Genomic DNA, 25,680 nt, shown 5'->3' with positions numbered 1-25,680 from the left:
TAGCAATAATTTGAAGACATACAGAAAAAATGAACTTTTGTACTTGTTTGTCTTGCATCATTATTATTCCGTGAACTGGCTAGATGAAAAAATCTGAATAGCATCTTCTTCCCCTCCCAAACATTAAAAACACAACTGATTCTACTTCTTCAATATCTTTAAAATCAGTACATTTGTTCTATTCTCATAGAGCTAGTTTAAATCCTCATCATTCCTTGGGTTTATTATAGCACAGAACTTGGCAATGCTTAAAAGTATGAGCTCCACCATCAGACTAATTGCATTGAAACTAACTTTAAAACTTATTCACTCTGTAATGAAAAGAAAGCAAATAACGGGCATTTTTATCTACTGCTATAAAATTCAGATAAGATAAATGTGGTCATAGTTTTAAACAAGTAATAATTTAAAACATTTTGAACCTATTCCAAAAAACACTATGTTATCTGTCATTCTTTAGATATCAGGAAATTGATTTTTCTAAAATGCACAACAAAAGGATTCAGGCTGAAATCTAGTGTTATATGGCCCTTCCTAAATGTGATCCTATTCATTTCCTACGTTTCAGCCTTAGTCTTCTTTCCCCAAAGTGTACCCCGTGTCTCTTCTCTTCCTCTCCTGTGCTTCTTTCTTCCTTCATCCATCACTGTGAAATAAGGATGCACTGAGAGCTGGGACATGGGGAGACTCACCAGGCTGAGCACCGGGAATCCGGTCTCTACCTTGTCTCAACCTGCTCAGTTTTTTGAGGGCACTACTCTTTGCCTGGGAGGAGCTTCCAATGGAAAAATCCCCTAGAGGCATTTTGTAAAGGACACGATGTCTCTGGGGATCTAATGTCTAATCTGGCTCTAACTCAATAAGAGAGAGACATAAGGAGCTCTGGCTTCTAAGGAAATGAAGGCAGAAAAGTGAGATTTAGGGTAGTATGATGACAGAATAGGAGGTAGTATTACCCCCCACCTCCCCGTCACCCCCCACCCCTGCCTGTGGAAACATCAAGATAACAACCATAAATCTATGAAAAGACCTTTGTGAGAGTTCCAGAATCCAGAGGAGAGGTTATAGGAAACCGGTGGAGCATAGAAGGAGAAAACACAGATTGAAAGAATATGAAGTAAAGTTTTACTTTACCAACATCACCCCTCCTCCCACCTAGCACTGCTCAGGAGAGATTCCCTCAGCCCAAGAGTTCTCCCAAGGGGGGAAGAGAGCAAGCCCACCCTCCGACAGTGTGTTTGTGCAGATGTGTGTGTACACACATATATATGTATTCACAGGAACACATAGTCAATTCTCACTATTCCCATTAGTGTTCTATAAAGTCATTCTGAACACTAAATTAAAAAAATAGAACCATTGCTCCTAAGGGAACTGCAGTTAGCTTCCTGTAGCCTCTTGTCACATTTTGTCAATCAGTGAATATACAATCTTTATTTAAAGTGTGTTTCTCCTTAAAGACACCTCATTTAATACATAGCTCTTACAAATTATTAATTGCATAGTCTTTAAATGGCTAAAAGCCAGGAGCTTAGGCATCCACTTGTATTATATACTTTCATTCACAACATTCTTACACAACAAGTTAGTCTCGTCAGCATTGAAAACCTGCTCTTTCACAGAATCCTTCTCCTGTATACTTAGCAGACATTTTAAAAAATTTTCTCTGGCCTCCTGATAAGCAGAACCTGCCTCAGCAGTAGGTTGAATGCTTTTCATGCCTTGATGCCCTTTGAAATGTGCTAGCTAGCCAGCACAGTCAATAAGAACGTGACGTTTTTCTGATTCTGGATGATAGTGATATAACTGTAAATATCTTTGACCTTGCAACAGTGCTGTCCACGTCACCTTTTTTTATTAGTTGTTATCTCATGAACCCACAAATTTAGCCTCTTTTTCATCTCTTTACCACACACAACAGAATTTACTTTAGTACATTCCAGAATGGCTTTATATACAGATAGACAAATTTCCTCTCCCTTTGGCTGGGTGTGCCATATTTTCCATTCATTAACTTTTAACTCACAACCAACAGTGTTATAACTCATACTTGAAAGAAGCCTATATAACACAGGTATTTTCTCCGTAAAGTACATTATAACCTTCTTGCCCTTAGGAACACTAGAAAAAGTATTATTTTATTCCAGTGCATTGCATAAATAAATAAATAAAATATTTAGTCTATTACACTTCAGTGCTGTCCCTGGACCCATTTTAAACAGTGGAGTTGTCAAAAAAAAAAAAAGCATTCAAGAAAACCAACATGGTACTGAATCTAATACAAAGATGACACTTGTTTACAGCCAAAAATGAGAAGCTGGACTCTCACCTTGTTCAAACTCAGCTGGGGATGTGCTTGTCAGGCAACTCAAAATTTTCCCACCTCTTTGCATAGCTTCACATAACTGTTAAGTGACCCAGGTATTTATTAAGGTTTACAGATAAATTTTAGGGAGTAGGCAAATTTACATTGTGATTTATAGAAGTCTCATACTTAAGACATACATAAAAAATACAATGAAGTGTAAAAATAGAATGATATCATTTCAAGTTCTACATTTCAAAATTTGGTAGCATTGACATTTTAAAAAAAAAGATTTAAAATTGTTCAAATAAGACTAACAAACAAACAAAAACTTGACAGACAATAGTAAGGTTGGTTAGTAGAGGAGAAGGAGGGTGAGAGGGGTAGATAGTGGAGAGTACAAGAGATCAAATATATGGTGACTGAAAGAGACTTAACTTTACGTGGTTCATACATAATTCAATATACAGATGATGCATTATAGAATTGTAAACTTCAAACTTATGTAATTTTATAAACCAATGTCATTCCAATAAATTTAATAAAATTTTTTAAAAAATTGTTCAGATATCTTAAAGGAGCTTGGAATACATGTGAAAGCACACTAAATCTAGATTGCTGAGAGGATTGCATGCTTAAAGATGTCAAATATTCCACATTAATGTTTATATTCAATTAAAAGTTCATTAAAATTCAATTTTATTTCATATAACTAAATATTTTACTTGAAGTTTATTCTGATGAACTATGAAAAGAACTAATATGTATATCACAATATGATATAAAAATTTAAAGTCAAACATGATTGAAATATTCAAAATCAAATAAATACGAAAATCATGGAATAATGTTAAATGAAATATCAAGGTTACATTATGGTTAATGTTAGTTTTTCCTTTCTATCTTTCTATAATAGAAATAAAAAGGCATTATTTAAAATGAAGGGATTATACACTAGATTTCCTTGCTTGATACATACATATGATTTCAGAGAAATAGTAAAGAAAGGCTCACCTTCTCTCCCCCAACCCTTCTTGGATTCTCTTGGTATGAAGATGTTAACTCTAGGGCTTCTGGTCAAGATGACAGCATATATAAATGCAGTACTTGAATCTTCTTACAACTACATCAAAATTACAACTAACTACACAACAACCATCATTCAGAACTGACTGAAATCTAATTGAACAGAAGTCCTACAACTAAAGATATAAATAACAATACACTTGGAGACTGGTAGGAGAAGTAGAGGTGTGAAACAGGCTGGTCCCACACTTACATGTGGCTGATAAAAAAAAATAGGAGGGGCCTGGCCAGGTGGCTCAGTTGATTGGAGCAAAGTCCTATATAGCAAAAGGTTGTGGGTTCAATTCCTGATCAGGTCACTTACGTAGTCTGCAGGTTCAATCACCTATTAAGGTGCATACAGGAGGCAACTGATCAATGTTTCTCTATCACACCAATGTCTCTCTCTCTCTCTCTCTCTCTCTCTCTCTCTCTCTCTCTCTTTCTCTCTTCACTCACTCTAAAATCAGTGGAAACATATCATAGGGTGAGGATAAATAAATAAATAATCAGGAAGATATCTCAGTTGCAGAGGTCCCCCTTGAGGAGAGAGGAGTCCCAGCCCCACACCAGGACCCCCTGAGTTCCAATGCCAGAAAGAGAGGTCCCCATAAGTTCTGGCTGTAAAAACCAATAGGAATTGTAGCTGAGTGAGATGGAAAACTGCTGGAGTCCCAGCCATATCTCTTAAAGGGCTCATGCACAGACTTACTTGGACTCATCACTCTGAGCTCTGGTGCTAGAACAACAGATTGAAAGGAACCAGGGAACTAAGGGGAGGAACTGAAGTATCAGGATGAGATCTTTAGGGGCAGCTTTCTCCCAGATAGAATGGCTGGCAGAGGCCATTGTTCCTTTTCTGAGCCTTTCCCCCACAAAGTGGGCAGGAGCTCTGCCCTGATAATTCCCTGAGACCCAAGCCCACCTAACTTGTGGGCCCACCCAAGCTGCTTCCAGTGGCTTTTCTATATGAATGGACTGTCTTGGCTCATGCTTCACACTTCCTTAAAATTTCTCAAACAAGTATCATCTGGCCTCACTATGCTCTGTGCCTCTCACTAAGCTTGGCCTCTCCTGGGCACCTCCAAGCCCTGCACAAGTAGCAGCCATCTAAAGATCACTTTATAGCTCATGGCTAGTGCTGCAGGTAGAATACAGGTGGTGGCTGACCTTGGCCTGCATCTTCTAGGAGGTTCCAGAGCCAGTGCTACTACTGGACAGCTTCAGACCATATTGAAGCACCAACCAACCACCTCCACAAGCAATACACTCAAGAAGGAAACTCAGTGGGCACCAGAGATCAGCTGAATTAAGTCTTGTTCCATGAAGTGGGCCCCTGCACAGCTGATCCTCCGTGGTTATAGAAGCTAGTCCTTGCAGTCAATTGGCCTGGGGTTAAATCCCTCACATTGCCATGCCAACAGCAATCAAGGCTCAACTACAACAGGTGGGTGTACAGAATTCATTCAGAGGGTGCACCTGGAGTGTCCAGTTTGGATAATCAGGAAGCCTGTGCCACTGGACCCTACAGGACACCTGTTATATAAGGCAACTTTACCAAGCCCAGGAGATGTAGCAGCTCTACCTAATACATGGAAACAAACAGGGAGACTGCCAAAATAAGGAAACAAAGAAACATGCCCCAAACAAAACAAAACAAAACAAAACAAAACAAAAAACAGAACAAAACTCCAGAAAAGGAACTAAACAAAATGGAGACAAGCAATCTACCAGATGTAGAGTTCAAAATACTGGTTATAAGGATGCTCAATGAACTTGGGGAAGAGTAGTTGAACTTAGAGAAAACTTCAACAGCATAAAAGGACATGGAAACCATAAAAAAGAACCAATCAGAAATGAAGGATATACTAACTGAAGTGAATACATTACAGGAAATCAATAGGGGAGTAGATGAAGCAGAGGATCAAATTGGAGATTTGGAAGATAAGGAAGCAGAAAACATCCAATCAGAACAGCAAAAAGAAAAAGGAATTTTAAAAAAAATTAGGATTGTATAAGGAGCCTCTGGGACAACTATAAGCATACCAACATTGTCATCATGTGGGTACCAGGAGGAGAAGAGAGGGAGAGCAAGGAATTGAAAACCTATGTGAAACAATAATAATGAAAAATTTCCCTAACCTGGTGAAGGAAATAGACATACAAGTTCAGGAAGCATAGAAAGTGATAAACCCAAAGAGGCCCACACCAAGACACATCATAATTAAAATGCCAAAGGTTAAAGACAAAGATGGAATCCTAAAAGCAGCCAGAGAAAAGCAGTTAGTTACCTGCAAGGGGTCTCCCAGCTGATTTCTCAAAAGAAACTTTGCAGACAAGAAGGGGTTAGTACAAAATAGTCAATGTGATAAAAAGCAAGAATTTTTTATTGAAGAGACTGTCTTGACTCCATTTTATGTTCATGCCTCCTTTGTCAAATATTAATTGCACATGGTGGTTTGGGTCGATATCTGGATTCTCTATTCTATTCCATTGATCTATATGTCTGTTCTTGTGCCAGTAGCAGGCTGTTTTGAGAACAGTGGCTTTGTAATACAGCTTGAAATCTGGTACTGAGATCCCTCCTACTTTTTCTTCTTCCTCAGGATTGCTGTGGCTATTTGGGGTCTTTTTTTATTCCAGATGAATTTTTGGAGAGTTCTTTCTAGGTCTGTGAAATATGCCATTGGTATTTTAATGGGGAGTGCATTGAATCTATAGATTGCTTTGGGTAGTATGGACAATAAATGGTGTTGGGAAAATTGGACAGATACATGTAAAAAAATGAAACTAGAGCACCAACTTACACCATACACAAAAATAAACTCAAAATGGATACAGGACTTAAACATAAGACGGGAAACCATAAAAATACTAGAGGAGTCCACAGACAGCAAAATCTCAGACATATGCCGAAAGAACTTCTTCACTGATACTGCCCCTAGGGCAATGAAAGCCAAAAAGAAAATAAACAAATGGGACTACATCAAAATAAAAAGCTTTTGCACAGCAAAAGGAACCATCAACAAAACAACAAGAAACCCCACTGTATGGGAGAACATATTTGCAAATGTTATCACTGATAAAGGTTTAATCTCCAACATCTACAGGCAGCTTATACAACTTAATAAAAGGAAGATAAATGATCCAATAAAAAAATGGGCAAAGGACCTAAATAGAATATTTTCGAAAGAAGACAGAAGGAAGGCCAGAAGACACATGAAAACATGCTCAAAGTCACTAATTATCTGAGAGATGCAAATCAAAATGACAATGCGATACCATCTCACACCTGTCAGAATGGCTATCATCAACAAATCAACAAACGACAAGTGTTGACAAGGATGTGGAGAAAAAGGAACCCTCGTGCACTGCTGGTAGGAATGCAGACTGGTGCAGCCACTGTGGAGAACAGTATGGAGTTTCCTCAAAAAACTGAAAATGGGACTCCCATTTGACCCAGTAATCCCACCCCTAGGAATATATACTAAGAAACTAGAAACACCAATCAGAAAGGATATATGCACCCCTATGTTCACAGCAGCACAATCTACAATAGCTAAGATTTGGAAACAGCCTAGGTGCCCGTCAGCAGATGACTGGATCAGAAAACTATGGTACATCTACACAATGGAATACTATGCTGCCATAAAAAAGAAGGAATTCTTACCATTTGTAGCAACCTGGATGGAATTGGAGAACATTATGCTAAGTGAAATAAGCCAGCCAATGAAAGAAAAATACCACGTGATCTCACTCATTTGTGGATAATAAAAAACATTATAAACTGATGAACAAACAGATAGATACAGAGGCAGTAAAGCAACAAACAGACTGTCAAATTACAGAGGGAAGGTTAGGGAGAGGTGGGGGAAATAAGAGATCTATCAAAGGACTTATATGCATGCATATAAGAGTAACCAATGGATGCAAAACATTGGAGGGTGAGGGCATGTATGGGAGTAGGGTGGGGGGGGGGACAATGGTAAGATATGTACATATATAATACCTTAATTAAAAAATGGACAGAGAATAACTGAAAAAAATAAATAAATAAAATATTTTTTAAAAAAAAGCAAGAATCTACAACCAAGATTACCTAGCAAAGCTGTCATTTAGAATCAAAGGACAGATAGAACTTCCCAGATGAGAAAAGCTGTAGTTCATTACCACCAGACCAGTATTGCATAAAATGTTAAAGGGTCTTCTTTAAGAAGAAGAAAATATATAAAATATGAATAATAAATGGCAATAAATGCATATCTATCAAAAATTTAATCTTTAAAAGAACAATAAATGAACAAGCAAAATAGAAATAAACTCACAGATACAGGAGACATTTTGATGTTTGCCAGATGGAGGGGGATGGGTAAAGGGGATGTGTGAAAAAGGTGAAGGGAATAAAAAGTACAAATTGGTAGTTACAGAGCAGTCACAGGGATGTAAAGTACAGCATAGGGAGTATAGTCAATAATATTCTGGTAACTGTGTATGGTGTCAGAGGGGTACTAGATTAAGTGGGATGATAAGTTATTAAGTTCTAAAATGCAGTTAGTAAGTAATAAAATGTCTAATAACTGGATTTTACACCTGAAACTAATATAATATTGTACGTCAATTGTAACTAAAAAATAAAAATATATATATTTTTAAAAATATGTGAACTCTGAAGACTTAGAACCTGAGTTCTGAACTCATATCTCCAACTCCCAATGGTTTCTTCCCTTGACACCACGGGGAGGCCATCTCCACCCCATACCCATGGGAGTCTCAGAAATTAGGAGACAAGTCTGTAACTGAGCTCATTCAGAAAAGTTGCAAGTCTTGTGAGAGCTAATGTCTTCCTCAGACCAGGTAGGTGCTCAACCTGATCCCCACAGAACCCCTGGTGAGGTAAGGCAGTGTGAAGTCACTCTCATCTATGTTGTGGTTTCAGCACTCTAGTGAGAAACAGGCTTGTGTAAGTTTTCTTAAGAAAACTGAACCCATTTGGGTTTGTGACACCTGAGTAACTGCCTGTTTTACTCTGCTAGGGGTTGAGATTAGACTCCAACTTTCTTTGAGAATAAAGCCATTCATGGGTTTCTCTACTTAGTTCAGTACATCAGAGGAAGGCTGATGAAGCAAGGCTGGGAGTATAGATTCATCAATCCTATATTCTGAGCAAATCTATATTTGAGCAATGTTTCATGCTGCTCAAAGCAGCCTTACATGCATTGTTGTTTTACATTTACAAAATCCTATGGAGTACTCATCTCTTAAGGGATAATGTGAAGATTACAAATATTACAATTATACTTGGGTTCAAATTCCAACTCCTTGAATTTAGAGTAGAATATTTTCAGAAAGCTTAAATGAACATTCTTAGCTTGTTTTTTATCTGTGTTATGATTATCCAGAAATTCCCTTAAGGATTAAGTGGTAATGTCTTCAATGTAAATAATAAAATACCTAGTATAAACCAATTCACGCAGACTTATTTTACTTTTGTTAAGAGATGGATAGGAATATAGAATTTATCCAGAAGATATTACACTTTACTTTATTCCTCCCCCAAAGCAGGCATGAGTTTCACTCCATTCTCTCTTTTTCTCTATTCTGTATTCAGACAAGGAATAAAATGCAGACAAAATTCAATTTTGTTGGAGAGTGATCCCTGGGTGTGTTTGAAAGATTTAATATTATAATCAAGGAAACTGTTAATGTAAAGTTGTTTAGAAATAGTATGGACTAAAATAGATTCATCGTGATTTCACTACCTTAAATTTATATTGAAATTATTTACCAGAAAATGAATAGAAATCTCTTATTTTCTCCTTTTCTCTTTTTCTTTATTCATTCATTGGAACAGCAAATGTATGAAAATGCATGTCCTCAGACAAGTAAGAATTTGTAATATAATAAAGGAAAAATATGCAGAAATATAAAACAAAAGTGACAAGAGATAGAAGACAGGTAAGAGCATAAACTATAGGGACACTAAAGAGGGGCATGATTGATGGATAAAGGTTTCTAGAAAAATAATCTCAAGGAGCTGGCATGTGAGTAGACTTCAGCTCTAACCAAGTTACTGAGGGGTTTTGTGTGTGAAGATATATCATGAAGAACAAAGACATATCATCACTTTCATGAATTAAATAGGTGAATAGTTTTCTATGTGGAGAAATATGGGAAAATGTATTTCAAGAGTTTAGAACAATTTTTAATATTTTAGATGACATGGAAGGCCGAATCTTATTTGTAATTTCTTTTTTGTCTGATGAATACAATTGTAACTCTGCATTATTTATCTACTTACTTCAAAATACACAGGTAATATATGAATATATAGAATGCATTGGCACTGTTAAAAAAAATCAAACCATAGTGATACAACTAAATTATGCTGTCTGTATACCTTTCCATCCATCCCACATTTTAGACATCTCCTAACTTAAATATGATCCTTTTAGATCGTTTCTGTATTTATAAGTGTGTGTGTGTATATATATATATATGTGTGTGTGTGTGTGTGTGTGTTTGTGTATTTGGTTATAGATACACACATATATATAAAGTATTATATAATAGTACACATAATTATAATAATATACATAATTATATATAAATGTATATATTTATATAACCACATTCATAAATACACATGAATATATGTTTGCTTTTATTGTGTTTTAATGTTAATAAAAAAATCAAATTTCTACTTTATTTTTTTCATTTAGATGTTTTCCTGTCAGTTTATATAAATATACTTTATTCTAAGTGCTTCTGAGTACTACATAAAAAATATGCCACAGATTTTTAAGTTTAATATCACTTTATTAATGGACACTTTCAATGTTTCAACTTCTATTTTATTACAGGCACTTTTACAATAAGAATCACTGTATATCCTAGTACATCCATGTATATATGTGAATATTAGTCCCTATTATGGCAAGTAGTTAAATTGCTCTGCCCAAATTTTTGCTTTTAATAATAATGGTTACTAAACAATCTTCTCTAAATGTTAGGTCAGTTTTCTCCAATCAGTTGTGCACAATCGCTGTTCTTTAACACAGACTAATGCTTGTTATCATAAATCTTCATATTCTGTTATTTAAAAATATAATGTATGAGTTATAATCATTTTTAATTTCTGATTGCAAATAAGATTTATCTTATGTGATTGGACATTTGCATTTATTTCAGTGTGAATGTTTTCACTACATAATTTGTCCACATATTTTCTATTGATAAAATGTATTTAAGTTGTGTAATAAGATAGAACAAGTAGAGTGAAGGTTATAGTTTATGTGAATTATGAGAATGGTTATGGAATCACAAATATAAATAAAATATATAGAGAGAGGTTTATATTAAGACCAAAAAAAAGGGAAAGCATGAAAAATAAAGCTTTAGCTCAATGTATAGATACATAAACCTAAGGGTAGAACACTATAAGATTGAGAGAGCTTTTATCTGATGACAAATGTTAATTTTCCCTCTGAGGTATGTGCAAGGTAACTCTCATCTTTTCTCGTATTTTGAAAAGCAGTGCATTGAGAGAGAGGGTTAATTAGGCAGAGAAAAGCTTAGATTTTGGACAATTTCCTTTATGGACTTTAAAATCAAAAGACATTTTTAAATAATTATCCATAATGAAATTAATGGTGTTGGTATTTTCTAATTTTTGATACAGAACAATTCCCATCCTTTTACTTATATGCACAATGCAAATAACTTTTCTTTCTTTTTTTTTAATTGATTTTATAGAGAGGAAGGGAGAGGGAGAGAGAGATAGAAACATCAATGATGAAAGAGAATCATCAATCAGCTGCCTCCTCCATGCCTCCTGGGAACTGAGCTTGAAACCCAGGCATGTGCCCTGACTCCAAATCAAACCATGAACTCTTGGTCAACGCTCAACCAGTTAGCCACAACGGCTGGGCCAAATAACTTTTCTAATGTCACTTTTGCTAGTTAATTAATATAGCAACAATAAAAGTGTTCTGACTCTAGAGCCCTTGTTCTTGAACACAAACTTATACTGTCCCCCTAAATGATGATACAGGATGCTGAGAGCATGTGTTCCATCAATCTTTGTGTGCTCTAAAAGAGATCAAGTTAACAAAAGGTTAATGGGGACTCACCAGGTAATCAAGAAACCTCTCTCTCTCTAAAAAAAAAAAAAAAAAAAAAAAAAAAAAAAAAAATCAGTAAAAACATATGGCTCAATACTAACAGATGGATCAATTTTAACCCTTTAAAGTACATTTTATATGTTGGCATAAATGTTGATGACTTCCATTTTTTGCTGATAGTTAATATCCCTCTGTGTTGTCATTTAATTAACTGGAACTAATTGTCATCACTATATTTATAAGCTGGCAGTATCCTAAATTAGTCAAACTTGAAGGGGAGATTCTATTGGTGATAATAACGATAATGAGAGAAGTTGGCTTAAGTATTCTTAAATTATATTTAGGTTTTCAAAGCTACAGAACACTACCTGGTGACCTGTATATTGGATGAACATAAATTTCTGAAGACTTATGCATTATCTATCAGGATGTCTCTTCCCAATGACACTCAGTTTCACCCCTCCTCCTTCTTGTTGCTGGGGGTCCCAGGACTGGAAACGCTCCACATTTGGATTGGCTTACCCTTTTGTGCTGTGTACATGATTGCACTCATAGGGAACCTCACTATTCTGTTTGTGATCCAGGCTGAGAGCAGCCTACACCAGCCTATGTTCTACTTCCTGGCCATGTTGGCCACCATTGACTTGGGTCTCTCCACAGCTACTATCCCTAAGATGCTTGGAATCTTCTGGTTCAATCTCAGGGAGATCATCTTTGAAGCCTGCCTCACCCAGATGTTTTTTATTCACAAGTTTACACTGATGGAATCCACAGTCCTCTTGGCAATGGCTTATGACCGTTACGTGGCCATCTGCAACCCACTCCAATATAGCACCATCCTCACCAACAAGATTGTGTCTGTGATTGGTCTTGGTATGGTAGTGAGGGCATTTATTTTTGTGATTCCATTTGTATTTCTCATTTTGCGATTGCCCTTCTGTGGGAATCATGTCATTCCTCATACCTACTGTGAGCACATGGGTCTTGCTCGCCTATCTTGTGCCAGCATCAAGATCAATATTATTTATGGTTTATGTGCAATTTGTAATCTAGTGTTTGACATTATAGCCATTGCCCTTTCTTATGTTCAGATACTCCGTGCTGTTTTCCGCCTTCCTTCCAACGAAGCCCGGCTCAAGTCTCTTAGCACATGTGGTTCCCATGTTTGTGTAATTCTTGCCTTCTATACACCAGCCCTCTTTTCCTTCATGACACATCGCTTTGGCCGAAATGTCCCTCGTTATATCCACATACTCCTGGCCAATCTTTATGTCGTGGTGCCACCCATGCTCAACCCTGTCATATATGGAGTCCGAACTAAGCAGATCTATGACTGTGTGAAGAAAATATTATTTCAGAAATAAGGAATGGAAACATAATGACACCTAATAATTGATTTTTAATGTGAAATTTTATGAAACTTAAGTTAGAAAAATACTTTCTCACAAAAACTATGTCAAAATATTTATTTATGTTGACTGTCTTCTGAAAGTATCTTATTTCCATCTTTTTTTCAGACCACTTCTCAATATCCATTGCTGTATTCTCTGTTCCTTATAATTTTATTTAGCAGGTTATATTATTTTCCCCCATGCTTTACAAAGTGAAATTTTTAGGTCATAGGAGGGGTGTAGCAGAATGTACATTTAACATTATAATACTTTTCACCCTCCACCATCAATTTATGAGATTTATAATTGTTCCCTATTTGTATTGTCATTTTGTATTGTCACCACTTCATGTTGTCAATCATTTGTCTGCATCTACTGAGTCATGAAAGGGCATTTTATTAAAGAGATAACTTGTATTTTCTTTATGATTAAAATTTCTAGGCATTTTTCTTGTATTAATTTGATATTACATATCTTTTTTATGAGTACATGTTCAAGTTCTTTGCCCACTCTTTTATATTTTTTATTTTTATCTCTTAATAATGGACTTATAGAATATCTTTATATGTCTGGTTACATGAACTTTGTTAGAACTGTGTGTTATAAATATTTTCTCCCAGTCTGTGGTTTACCCTTTCATCTTTTGTTTCCTTAAACAATAAAATATTTTAATGTTGATAAAATTCAAGGTATCTTCTTTTCTGTGTCTTTTTTAAGATATATTTTCCTTCCCCAAGATCTCAAATATATATCTTACTATTTCTTTTAGAGACTTATATTTTGAATTTTAGTAATTAAGTTAATAACTTGGATTTATCTCAAGAAATACTCAGAGCTTGGCTTTATCTCAACAAATGCTCAGATTTTGCACGTAATTTGAAGGCAGAGTAAATGCAGTTGGCTCAAAATTTGCATGTGGATTGTGAGAGAAAGAGATGTGTCAAGGATAAATCCATGTTTTATTTTCCTTACGATATTGGAAATGGGATAGTGATGGTCAATAATTAAGGTGTGAAATACAGGAGTGTTATGTGTATTTAGGAACATTGGCAAAGCTTTCATTTTTAAGTTAGGTTAAAAAGTAAACAAAAAAATGTGAAATAGAAGAAATGATTAAATAGTAGATACCAAATGTTACTTTCTTTTAATCTTTTATTTCTTCCATAGTTTAATGGTATTTTATGATGATAAAATTACATATGTCCAACATTAAACATTTATGTAATTAACAAAACTTCCAAAAAAGAAATCTCACTGCCTAGGCATAAATTGCTTAAGATCTGATAAATTTATATGTGAAAATTACATTTTTTAAAAATTTTGCATACTGTATACAATTTCATAACTTGCAGTTTTTCACTTAATATTGAATCATGAAAAGTTCCATTGTGAAAAGAGTATCTTGAAGTATTTCATTAAAATTATATATATGATTACATTGTAGCATATTGTAAAAATTGAACTGGAATCAAATTGGCTGGATTGGAATCCAAGCTCCATGTCTCACTGCTGCGTGACATTGGGCAAACTACTTTAAGTCTACACTTCTCATTTTCCCCACCTGTTACAGCACAGAAATAGCACCTATACTAGAGAATTGCTGTTAGAATGAAATCAAACAATTTATATAAGGTGCCTGATACACAATAAGAGCTTTAGAAGTATTATCTATTTTATGATTTTGAGTAATTTATTTGTGTATTTTTATTTTAAATTTAAGACCATACTGGTACTGATTTCAAATATACTATGGTTTGATTCCCATACCTAAATTTGTGGGCACCTCTTTCTTAGTCTTATAATCCATAACATGTATATCTTAGAATAAAATCCATTAACCAATAATGTTCAAAGTGTATCATTGTACTTTGAGTATGTTAAAGGATCTACTTTTAGTTTTAATTTACAAAGAGCAGGAGTAAATTTACAATTAAATGTAAGAATAATGTGAAAGCAATAATGTTCAATGAGGTCCAAACATAGGAGTTGTCTGGGAAACAATAAAATAATAATATTCTCTTACAATTTAAGTCCCTGTTATGTGTCCAGATGATCTCTTTTCCTCATAACAAATATAATTTGCCCCTAGCTTACACATGAGAGAACTTCTCATGTTATAAATCCAGTAATTATAAGTCAAATATCAAATCCTTTAACATAGAAAACATGTGGTACATGATCTGATGTAAATCTTACCCTACTTGTTCGGTCCTTTCAATCTCTGTATTAACTCTACTGTTCCACCTTATATATGAATCTGCAAAAATAAGGTTTTATCAAATTTCTCTGATCATCCTTATGTTGTTTTCTGTTCTGGAAATGCCTTTGTGTACCTAAAAGAAAAATAGTCCTGAGAGTTCATAACAATAGTTAATTTATACATGCTATCTGAGCGTGTATTCAACTCCCCAAATAAAAATAGTCTCTTCCTATTGAGCAATTTGATAGTATTTTGTAGATTTATAGGTTTCACTCTCAACATATTTCATTGCAGAAATTCTATGTTTTCTTAAAAACACACAGCTGATTTTTGTAAAGCAAATTACTTTTACAATCAACGTGTATAAACAAGACCAGGCAATTACAAATTATTTTTAAGAAGAGGAGAGAGAGATTTGATATGACCAAATTGTATCCAAATGAATACTGCTTCTATAAACCATATAGAAACTATTTTAATGAGATGCTTATGTAGTTTTAAACACTAAATTTCTAATACCTGTAAGAATATATTTTCCATCTTCTTCATTCCCAGACCTCCTGCCTTTACCTACACTTTCTTGTTTCTAATTCCTTCTAATGTAGCTCTTTGATGAATATATTTTTGAATGCTATTCACCACACTCTGGTCCTGTGGCATGCTCATTAATCTGAGGACTTAAATCAGTCTCTTCATTGTCTAAAGTAATCCATTTACTGACTCAATCAACTACTCAATGAAACCAATAAAAAAAAAAGTTGTTTATGTTTTGAGAGTAAATGGAACAGAATACTAAACAAAGGTAGGAGGGGAGGGGCAGGGCAGGAAGAGAAAGCTATAGTAAGATACACTGAAACAGGCTGACAGAGAAATATTGGAAGGATAGAGAAAAAAAAGAAAGATGGGTAACAAAAGAAAGGGAAATAGGAGGAAGAGCAAGGGAGGTGAAGAAGGAGGAGGAGGAAGAGGAGGAGGAGGAGGAGAAAGGAAGAGAGAGAGAAGAAAAAGGAATACCTGTTACCCATAATGGAAGTGGCAAAATGTCTTCTGTAACTTGACCACTTAGAATTCTGAGAATCGTGAACAGGGCTTATGTTATTCTTCAAAATAATCATATAGAATCATTGTTCATCTACCTTAATAGTATTTAAAATTAAAAGCTCCTACTCCCTGAAAGGTGAAATGCACACAAAAAAGACATCAACTTCCTTCTCATTAAGTGGTCATTTGCCGTTTTCAAAGCCTCCCCTCTTTCCTTAGATGAAAACATATTAACATTTAAGCCTCTGAACAAAACCTGGAGGGATTCATCCACTATTTATTGATGGATGAATATTCTGAACACCCTTTCACGGATCTGCTTGGTCCTAACTCCATAAATGATCGGGTTGAACATTGGTGGAATAACTACATAGAGATTGGCCAGAAGAATATGAATGTAGCGGGGAACATTTTGGCCAAAGCGATGTGTCATGAAAGAGAAAAGAGCTGGGGTGTAAAAGGTCAAAATTACACAGACATGGGAACCACAGGTGCTGAGAGACTTGAGTCTGGCCTCATGAGAGGGGAGACGGAAAACAGAACGGAGAATGTATATGTAAGAGAGAGCAATGGCTATGATGTCAAGTCCCAAGATAGTAATGGTCCCCAAGCCATATATGATGTTGACCCTGATGTTTGCACAGGCCAGGCGAGCAAGACCCATGTGCTCACAGTATGTGTGTGGGATGACATGGTGTCCACAGAAGGGCAACCGCAAGATGAGGAATACAAAAGGGAAAACAGTGAGGAAAGATCTCCCAACCACACCAAAACCAATAAGGGATACTATCTTGTTAGTAAGAATTGTGCTATAATGGAGAGGGTTACAGATAGCTACATAGCGGTCATAAGCCATGGCAAGAAGGACTACTGACTCCATGCCAGTAAAGATGTGAATGAAAAACATCTGAGTGAGGCAGGCATGAAAAATGATCTCCCCAAGGCTGAACCAGAATATGCCCAGCATCTTAGGGATGGTGGCTGTGGAGAGACCCAGGTCAATGGTAGCCAGCATAGCCAGAAAGTAGAACATGGGCTGGTGGAGGCTGCGCTCAGTCTGGATGATAAACAAGATGGTGAAGTTTCCTATGAGTGCAATCAGATACACAGCACAAAAAGGAAAGCCAATCCAGATGTGGATGTGTTCTAGTCCTGGGATTCCCAGCAGCACGAAGGAGGTGGGGTGGAGCTGGGTATCATTAGAAAGGGACATCTCTCTTGTGATTTCTTATAAATGTGTCCATCGCAGATGTGTGCTGACTCATATTGGAAGGTACCACTCTGTTACCATGATGCTTTATAATACTGGGGGGGGAAAGCAAATATCTTACCTGTTTATCACTTTATCAATAACCTCATCAATAGCTTTGTTGTCAGAATAATTGAAATCTTCATAGTAAAACTTTTAAAAGTGGAATTTGATTATAGAACACTTAATTTTATTATTCTAAAATAGTTTCATAATGCATTTATTTATTTATTTATTTATTTATTTATTTATTTATTATTCCATGCAAGGTCATCTTTTACTATATGCATTTAGTTATGTATCTCCTGGTTTACATATATATGTTATATACACATACATGCACATGTGGGTATACATGCACTCATAATTAAAGCATAAGGTGTGAATGAATAAATGGGCTTTTATATGCACATGCTCACATAGCACACACACATTTACTACCCTCTTTATCAACTTGTCTCTGCTCTTTTCCCACATAGCAGATTATTAACCAGGAGCATATTCCTTTATGCTTATTAACCCTCTCTGAGTTTTCCCCATATGTACTAATGACAACTGATGCCTGCTGATGAATTAAAAATCTTAACCAAAAACACAACACAATAACACACAGGCACAGCTTATTGTTTCTCCTTTGTCATTGTATTTTTAAATTGCTGAAGGAGCTCCAGAGACTCTTAGAAATCACATCAGAAGGGGTATGTTTAAATTTATTATCTTTGAATGATGATCCTCGGAGATTTTAATGTACTGATCTCCATAGAGGGTTACATGCAAACTCAGATGGCACAAAGAATGTTAATAGCATATCAGTTTTCTCATGTATGCTTGTTAGTGACCAGTGGTTCAAAAATACTAATCAATTAACCAAAGTATTAAGGAGAAGATGAAATAGACATTAGACTATAAAGAACATTCTAGATCTCATAATGACCAACCCACTTGAAACCAGTAAAGTATCCCAAATCTTAAGGGATTCTTTATAGCACTCCACCATTATAGTGGAAAGTCAGGTAGAGAAAATATCCTCTGATCTAGTATTTGATGATTTATAATTCCATTATGGTTAAGGCAAAGTAGATGTGAAAGAATTTGTTGGAATACGTAAATATTGGCCTGAAATTAAAAATCAGGTATACCCAGCAAGATGCTCCATGCCAATAGGAAGGTTTGGTTTAGATGCTTAAGTATGGAAGCCTTGGCTATTCTACGAAATGTTTTAATTGGGAAATAGAAAAAGGGAGGAAGGGGGAAAGAGACCACAAGTAAGATGTTACATATTGTTAGAAGTGATTTTAGTGGAGCTTCTTCATTTTAACACATCATTACGTGTGCCCCAAGCTTCAAAAGGTGTGCTTCCTGCCAAGAATATGGAGTGGTAAGAGAGGCGGTTAGAGGGCTGAAAGTATTATTACTATTTGGCAACAAAAAAAATCACAGACATGACAACCAAAGGCTGTTTCTTATCAATACACCAATACATGCTCCTCCAATTGGTAGATGCTGAAAAACCTGGACCCTAAAACAGGGTGGGGGGGGGCAAACTTTTTTACTCGAGGGCCACAATGGGTTCTTAAACTGGACCGGAGGGCCGGAACAAACGCATGGATGGAGTGTTTGTGTGAACTAATATAAATTCAAAGTAAAGGAGCGGAGGGGAGAGCAAGAGAACCGGATAGAACAGCCGGATCTGGCCCGCGGGCCATAGTTTGCCCAAGGCTGCCCTAAAAGATAGGTGGTAGCCAACACTATACATGGAAATATGTTTGCAAAATCTTGTGACTCCTGGAGACAGAGCACGTTTGTCTTTTTTTTTCTAGGGTTCACTGTAATCTGTTTATACAGCACAGTTTTCTTTTTTAGTATGGATTGATTTTTTTTACCTGCACTGCAAAAAGCAGTGCTCAAAAATGTACTAAACTATTTCTATTATTGTTTCTTAATGTCTTTAACTTGCCCTAGACTTGGGATGTGAGAGGACACATTTACAATTTATTTTATTTTATTCTATTTTATTTTATTTTATTTTATTTTATTTTATTTTATTTTATTTTTGCACCTCACCCTGATAGGAAACAATAAATAAATCTTCCCAAATTGAGATATCTGAACTTACAATGATTGAAAAGATAAAAATCAAACAAGAGTTATCAGTAATATTTTGGCAATTATATGTAAGTATAGAACTTCCTTCATGTCATGAACCCAATCTCAGTTCTTCTGCTCTACAGCTTTATGCTACTCCTATCTTTTTTCCTTTCTTTTTTGCTCTCTGTCATCCTATCCAAGGGCTGGAAAAATGGGTAGTAGACTTACCAAGCTGTGTAATATAGGTGATTCTGAGCCTGTGAACCCAAATAGAGAATGGACTTTTTATGGTTTACATGATGCTCCCCAAGGGAAAGACTCGTGAATTCCCTAGAGCCATATTTGTGAAGGACAGGAGGGCCCAGAGGTCACCCTCCAGGGTGTCTGCCCTCCTCTAGGGATAAGGAGGCCAACTATTCAGAATCAGTGTTGTGACCTGAGCCTATGTGAACTGATTACACTCCTTTCCTAGGAGATAGGCCATTACACAAATCAGAACTCTTAACCCCCTCAAAGCAAGTATACTAATGTGATCGAGCCCCAAAGCAGCAGATTGTAATTGCCTGTATCCCCAAGATGGCTCATCCTCTTACTACCTGAGTTATGTTGAACAAGACACTTAATCTCATTAAGATCTAATATTCTTATGCAGAAAAAAGGGGAATGAAATAGTATATACCTCAAGTGGTTTATGTAAAGCTTAAGTGTGGGATAACATATAGTTTGCCAGGTAGTATGTAATTCACAAAATAAGTATTTAATAAATGTTAATAATAAACAGAAAAAGCCACTAGCTTTGTGGATAAAGCCAGTGGCATTTATTTTATGTCAAAATAATTCCCTAATGTTTCTTCACAGAATCAAAAACAGACTTGACCTACCAAATGCAGCTTAATGTCCCACCAAGTAATTCTCCGTTGCCTTCTCCATTTAGCATAGCAGAGCTTTCATAATTTTCAGTATCTGATTTATAAATAACTTCAGACTTCTTTATGTTTGCACTTAATAATTTTTATTATGAAAATATTTTAAACAATGAAATAACAAATAAAAAGTCATGCACTCACGGTTTAGCACAAATATTAAAACATGGATTAAAATTCAAGTGTGCTATACACTTTTATTTCTTGTTTTCTCATAAAATATAACTACTACTATCTTTGGATTTTATCAGTATCTTATTTTTTTTTTTACTTTATTACACATAAAAAGCTCATGAAGAAATAGAAATCACTGCTTGGCATTAACTAGGGCCATGTTAATGTACCCTAAATTCCAAACTGCAGTAAAATATTGCCCAAGTGGAAAAACAAATGTGACTCATCTTCTTAGCTATTTAATGTAAGAGCCAGTTGGTGCTTTTTCATAAATTATTATAAAGTACAAAAGGAGAATGAGAAAATTATAGGATAATCAGCTCTAAAAGTTATTAAAATGTATTTGATCAAAACCTCATGATACTGCTTGAAGAATAAACAGGTAAACTGACTATATTAATAAAATGTTGACTCTTGTACATAATCAAATTTAATGTTAAGAAAGAATAAAAAACAGTTCTGAAGTGCTTAATTAGTAAGCTAATTATATTATAAAACATATTAAAAATAGAAACCAAAGTATTTAATTTTCTTACACTTTACACAAAAAATAAATTGCAGTTATATTAGAATTAAATTTAAAAATTAGCACACATATATGTTCCCACACACACATACAAAACAATAATAAAATAGATGTTGAGGTGTTGACATATAATAAAACTATGCAAAAACCCTACATATAAAAGAGATAGAAGGGTGTGCAATAGGTACAATAATCAGTGTAATTTCCTTTAAAAATTTAATCTATTATATGAATATAAAGTATTAAATATAAAGACTTTATAGGAAAATGTTAATATGTTAAGTGTACTCAAAAACACATGCAATGAGACTTTTAAAAAACTGGGCAGAAAATTTGGAAATTACAGTAAGTATGAAACACAATACAAGAAAGCAAGAACATGACTTATTTAATCAGTAACTTAGTACCTAACAATTCTACCTCTAATTGTAGAACCTTCAGAAATTTTTCAAATATGCACAAATACTATTCATAAAGATGTCACAACATTAATCCTAAACTAAAAATACCAAATTCTTTTACAGATCAAAAGATGAGATAAATAAAATGCAAATAAAAGATTTTGTTACATTTTAAAAGAAAATAACTATATCCCAAAGGTATCAGGATAGATGGATTTCTAAACTTAATATTTAATAAAACAATTAGCTATGTAATGATACACAGTGAATTACCCTTTACATTAATTAAATTTTACCATTCCAATTTACTTTCCCACCAAAATGTTTGAATTTGAAATGATAAATTCAGACTCTAAGACCAACACAAAAAAAAGCCTGTGGTAGTCATTCTGGTCTCTGGGGATAAGAAAAATAGTGGATCCAAATTAGGATAATAGTCATAGAGTATTTCAACTCAGATGTCTCATGTGTTTGATTAAAAATGACATTTAAGATAAATAAATTATAGTAATATTTTTATGTCTGTGTTGTGAGAAGAAATGTATTTGTTACATGTTTCCTTGTCTTTTTGTAAACTAAGGGACAATATAAAACAACTTAAGCAGGGGGGAAGCAATGTTAACAAATGTAATGATGAAATGGTCATTGCTTGCACTATTCACTGTTACTCAAAGTTAAATAATGCAAACAGTTCTTGCTTCCACAATGGGTATTGGTCCTTGAACTTCAAATATGATGAAGATTTTTCACACGATACATTTAATAAGGAGCCAGATCAAATTCCCTGGAATGTAATTTAGCAGAACTAACTTTAGGCAGAGAAATGTATTTCTGAGAAGAACACACCAATTTTGCTTGCTGGATCAAAATGCTTGCTAAACAAAGGAGGTAGAAGTCCCTATTTTTTAGTAAAGACATGGAGCACTTGCTCTCGTATCTGTTTGGTCCTCACACCATAAATGATGGGGTTGAGTGAGGGTGGAATAACCAAGTAGAGGTTGGCAACAAGAATGTGGATATACTGGGATATGTTGTGTCCAAATCGGTGCGTGAGGAAAGAAAAGACTGAGGGAATATAGAAAACACAGAGGACTGCAACATGGGATCCACACGTGCTTAGGGCTTTTAGCCGTGCATCCTGCGATGGGAGGCGGAAGACAGCACGGAGAATGTAAGTGTAGGAAATGCCAATTAGAACCAGGTTCATAAGAAAGAGAGAGACTACAAAGAGCCCATAGATAGCATTGATGCGGATGTTTCCACAGGACAACTTTGCAATGCCCATGTGCTCACAGTAGGAATGAGCTATTATTCGAGCCTGACAAAAGGGCAGGCGGTAGATGAGATAGATCATGGGAAGTGTGAATAGGACTGGACGAATTACAATGAATAAACCCATGCCCACCAGCACCCGGGATGTTAAGATGGTGGTGTAGTGGAGTGGAGCACAGATCGCCACATAACGGTCAAAGGCCATAGTCACAAGGACCTCAGCCTCCATGCCAGTGAAGGCATGGATCAAAAACATCTGGGCCACACATGCTCCAAAGTTAATCTCGTGTGCATCAAACCAGAATATACCCAGCATTCGGGGCACGGAGGTTGTAGAAAGGGCCAAATCAACTGCTGAAAGGATGGCCAGAAAGTAGAACATGGGCTCCCGGAGGCTCTGCTTGGTCTTGATGACCAGCAGAATTGTGGCATTGCCCACTAAAGCCACAAGGTAAACAGAGCAGAAAGGCAAGGAGATCCAGGCATGGACTTCTTCCAGGCCTGGGATTCCAATGAGGAAAAATGTGGCTGGGTGAAAAAGGCTCCTGTTGCGATAAAACATCCTTCCAAATGACAGAGGAGGATAAGCTCTCACTCCTAGGAGGGGGAGGAAAAAAAAGAAGTTGGAAGGAGAGATGGTTACGAAAATGATTAGCTTAGTTTCTTTAGTATATATAGTGAAAATGAAAAGATTTGCTATTTGTAAGAGCCTACTCATGCATTTTTTAAAATTCTAAATCAAGCCATGCTCACTTGAATGGGGCATTTTCAAAGCACTTATACAGATTTAATCCTTTTTGTTTCCACATATAAGGCTTATCAGCAAACCCATGGCAGAGTTATAAGAGAACTTGATATTAAGTACGGAGTAATTTATCATGCCCCACACCTACTGTGAAGCCCCTGTCTGAAGAGAGAAACATGAAAAATCAAGGATACACACATGGCAATGCAGACATAATGATAAGAAAACAGTCATATGAGAAAGTAAATGTATAGGCACAAATGTGCAAGATACCTTCATAATTAGAGAATGCAGAAGTTTTCTAATGATTCATTCATCATCTGTTGACACAGAGAAAATCCAGGATCAAGCCTAATATCCTGTCAGAAATACAAACAGAAAATCAGATGCACATTATCACAAACTAAAGTGCAGACAGTCTGGGAATGCCTGCCCAGGAGCAAGCGCAGGCTAGGTCATGCACCTCAAGAGCCCAGAAAGTAAGATAACAATATACCTCTGCATATTTTCATTGATGTCTCTATTTTCCCAAGACCATCCTATTTCATAACAGCTAATTTTAGGGAGTTATGATTGTGATGGATTCTAGTTCTGCTTGAAAGCTTCTTCATTCACTCTTTACTCCACATCAGTTCCTCTGAGGAAACCTGTGAATTTTACCACAGTATAGAACTAGTTATTTTTTTTTAAATATATTTTATTGATATTTTACAGAGAGGAAGGGAGAGGGATAGAGAGCCAGAAACATCGATGAGAGAGAAACATCGATCAGCTGCCTCCCGCACACCCCCCACCGGGGATGTGCCCGCAACCAATGCACGTGCCCTTGACCGGAATCGAACCCAGGACCCCTGAGTCCGCAGGCCGACGCTCTATCCACTGAGCCAAACCGGTTTTGGCAGAACTAGTTATTACTGTGTTCATTCCTTCTGCCTGGTTAAAGCAGTGGAAATGTGGGTAGAGGACAATCTAGAAGGCTTCAGGTGGTTATGAACCTAGAGAAAGCATTTTTGAGCAGTACTACCTGGAATAACAAAATCTAATTTGAGAGAGAATTACTTTCTGTAATCATTTAAAGGAAATAGAGAAGGGCACTTTGCAATGTCTTCAAAACGATGAAGAAGGAACAGGGAACTCATAAACTCAAATAACTAAATAAAGGCACTTTATCTGGGTCTCCAACTTGAGGCAGAGTGGATGAACATCAGGATAAAGTAGAACAGACTATTATTGTTATCCTTTTTAATTATAGTTTAATATGTATGGGATATATATCAATATGGAAATATAAAGTATATTCATGCTGAGAATAGATAAGAGAGAGAGATAAGAGATGTATTTGTAGGTTTTAAGAACTGAAACATCCAGGTAACAGCTGTTGTTCAGTGGCAGGATGTTGGCCAAGAATAAGCCTTCTAAGCACCCTGTTGCCTACCTTGGGTTCATCTCCATAAATAAACTTTCCATATTATGCCATTGTTCATCTCATACTTTCATCATGTTTCCAATGTCCATTTCATTCCCTATAACTAAAAGCAGATGCAGAAATTATACTTTATCAACCAACTATGTAATAATTTTGTACATAGATTTTAGATTGTAGCAAGGATTCCACGCCCCCCCCCCCCCCATTAGATTCAGAAATTGGACTGCATGATGCATAGCATATCAAGCCCAGTTATTCTCAGCCACCTTTGATCATCTCTCTTCCCTTTGAGTAAAACATTCATAAATCAAAAGAAAATTCACCTCTGATGCTTTACTCTTCAATAAAAATAGAGACACGAGTAAAATATTGAGCAGCAATGCTCTATCTCCCTTTTTTTGTACAGTCCAAGGAAAGTAGTTTTATATTAAGGCTGCAGCTATTTATGACAGCTGAAAAACAGAGTTAACTCAGTTTTCTACTATAATGGTGTCTTGGGATTTAATCTTCTGAGATTGCTCACAAAACTCCTAGACTGTGATTTAGAAAAACAGAAGCCCAAGGGAAAGTGACATGGATAAGAATTTACACAGAGAAAATTACAAATGTAGGTCAAAACCATACAGATATTATTGTTTATATGTGGCATACATATAGATACATTTCCATGTATTCTATAACCAGATTCTACGGGTTTCTGTTTCTAGATAAAATTGTGTTTATATTCTTTTGATTTTAGATAGAGAGGAATAGA

At 35.7% G+C, this 25,680-nt stretch overlaps 3 protein-coding genes across 3 annotated transcripts; 1 reads left to right on the top strand and 2 right to left on the bottom strand.

Annotated features, from left to right (window-relative positions):
• Positions 1 to 11,918: 11,918 nt before the first annotated feature.
• Positions 11,919 to 12,854, top strand: LOC308233404 (olfactory receptor 52E2; the record flags this gene model as incomplete). Its single annotated transcript, XM_080640335.1, has 1 exon — positions 11,919 to 12,854. One exon carries the CDS (start codon positions 11,919 to 11,921, stop codon positions 12,852 to 12,854), a length of 936 nt encoding a protein of 311 aa, XP_080496461.1.
• Positions 12,855 to 16,399: 3,545 nt separating this feature from the next.
• LOC308233400 (olfactory receptor 52E2-like) lies at positions 16,400 to 17,335 on the bottom strand (the record flags this gene model as incomplete). The annotated part of the gene is made up of 1 exon (XM_080640330.1): positions 16,400 to 17,335. One exon carries the CDS (start codon positions 17,333 to 17,335, stop codon positions 16,400 to 16,402), a length of 936 nt encoding a protein of 311 aa, XP_080496456.1.
• A 5,046-nt stretch (positions 17,336 to 22,381) lies between these two features.
• Positions 22,382 to 23,317, bottom strand: LOC308233402 (olfactory receptor 52J3; the record flags this gene model as incomplete). Its single annotated transcript, XM_080640333.1, has 1 exon — positions 22,382 to 23,317. One exon carries the CDS (start codon positions 23,315 to 23,317, stop codon positions 22,382 to 22,384), a length of 936 nt encoding a protein of 311 aa, XP_080496459.1.
• Positions 23,318 to 25,680: the final 2,363 nt, after the last annotated feature.

This window comes from Plecotus auritus (genome assembly GCF_963455305.1).
Source record: "Plecotus auritus genome assembly, chromosome: 9".
NCBI classification, from domain to species: Eukaryota; Metazoa; Chordata; class Mammalia; order Chiroptera; family Vespertilionidae; genus Plecotus; species Plecotus auritus.
Note: the sequence above shows the minus strand (reverse complement) of the source record. Positions and strands in the feature narration are given on the sequence as shown.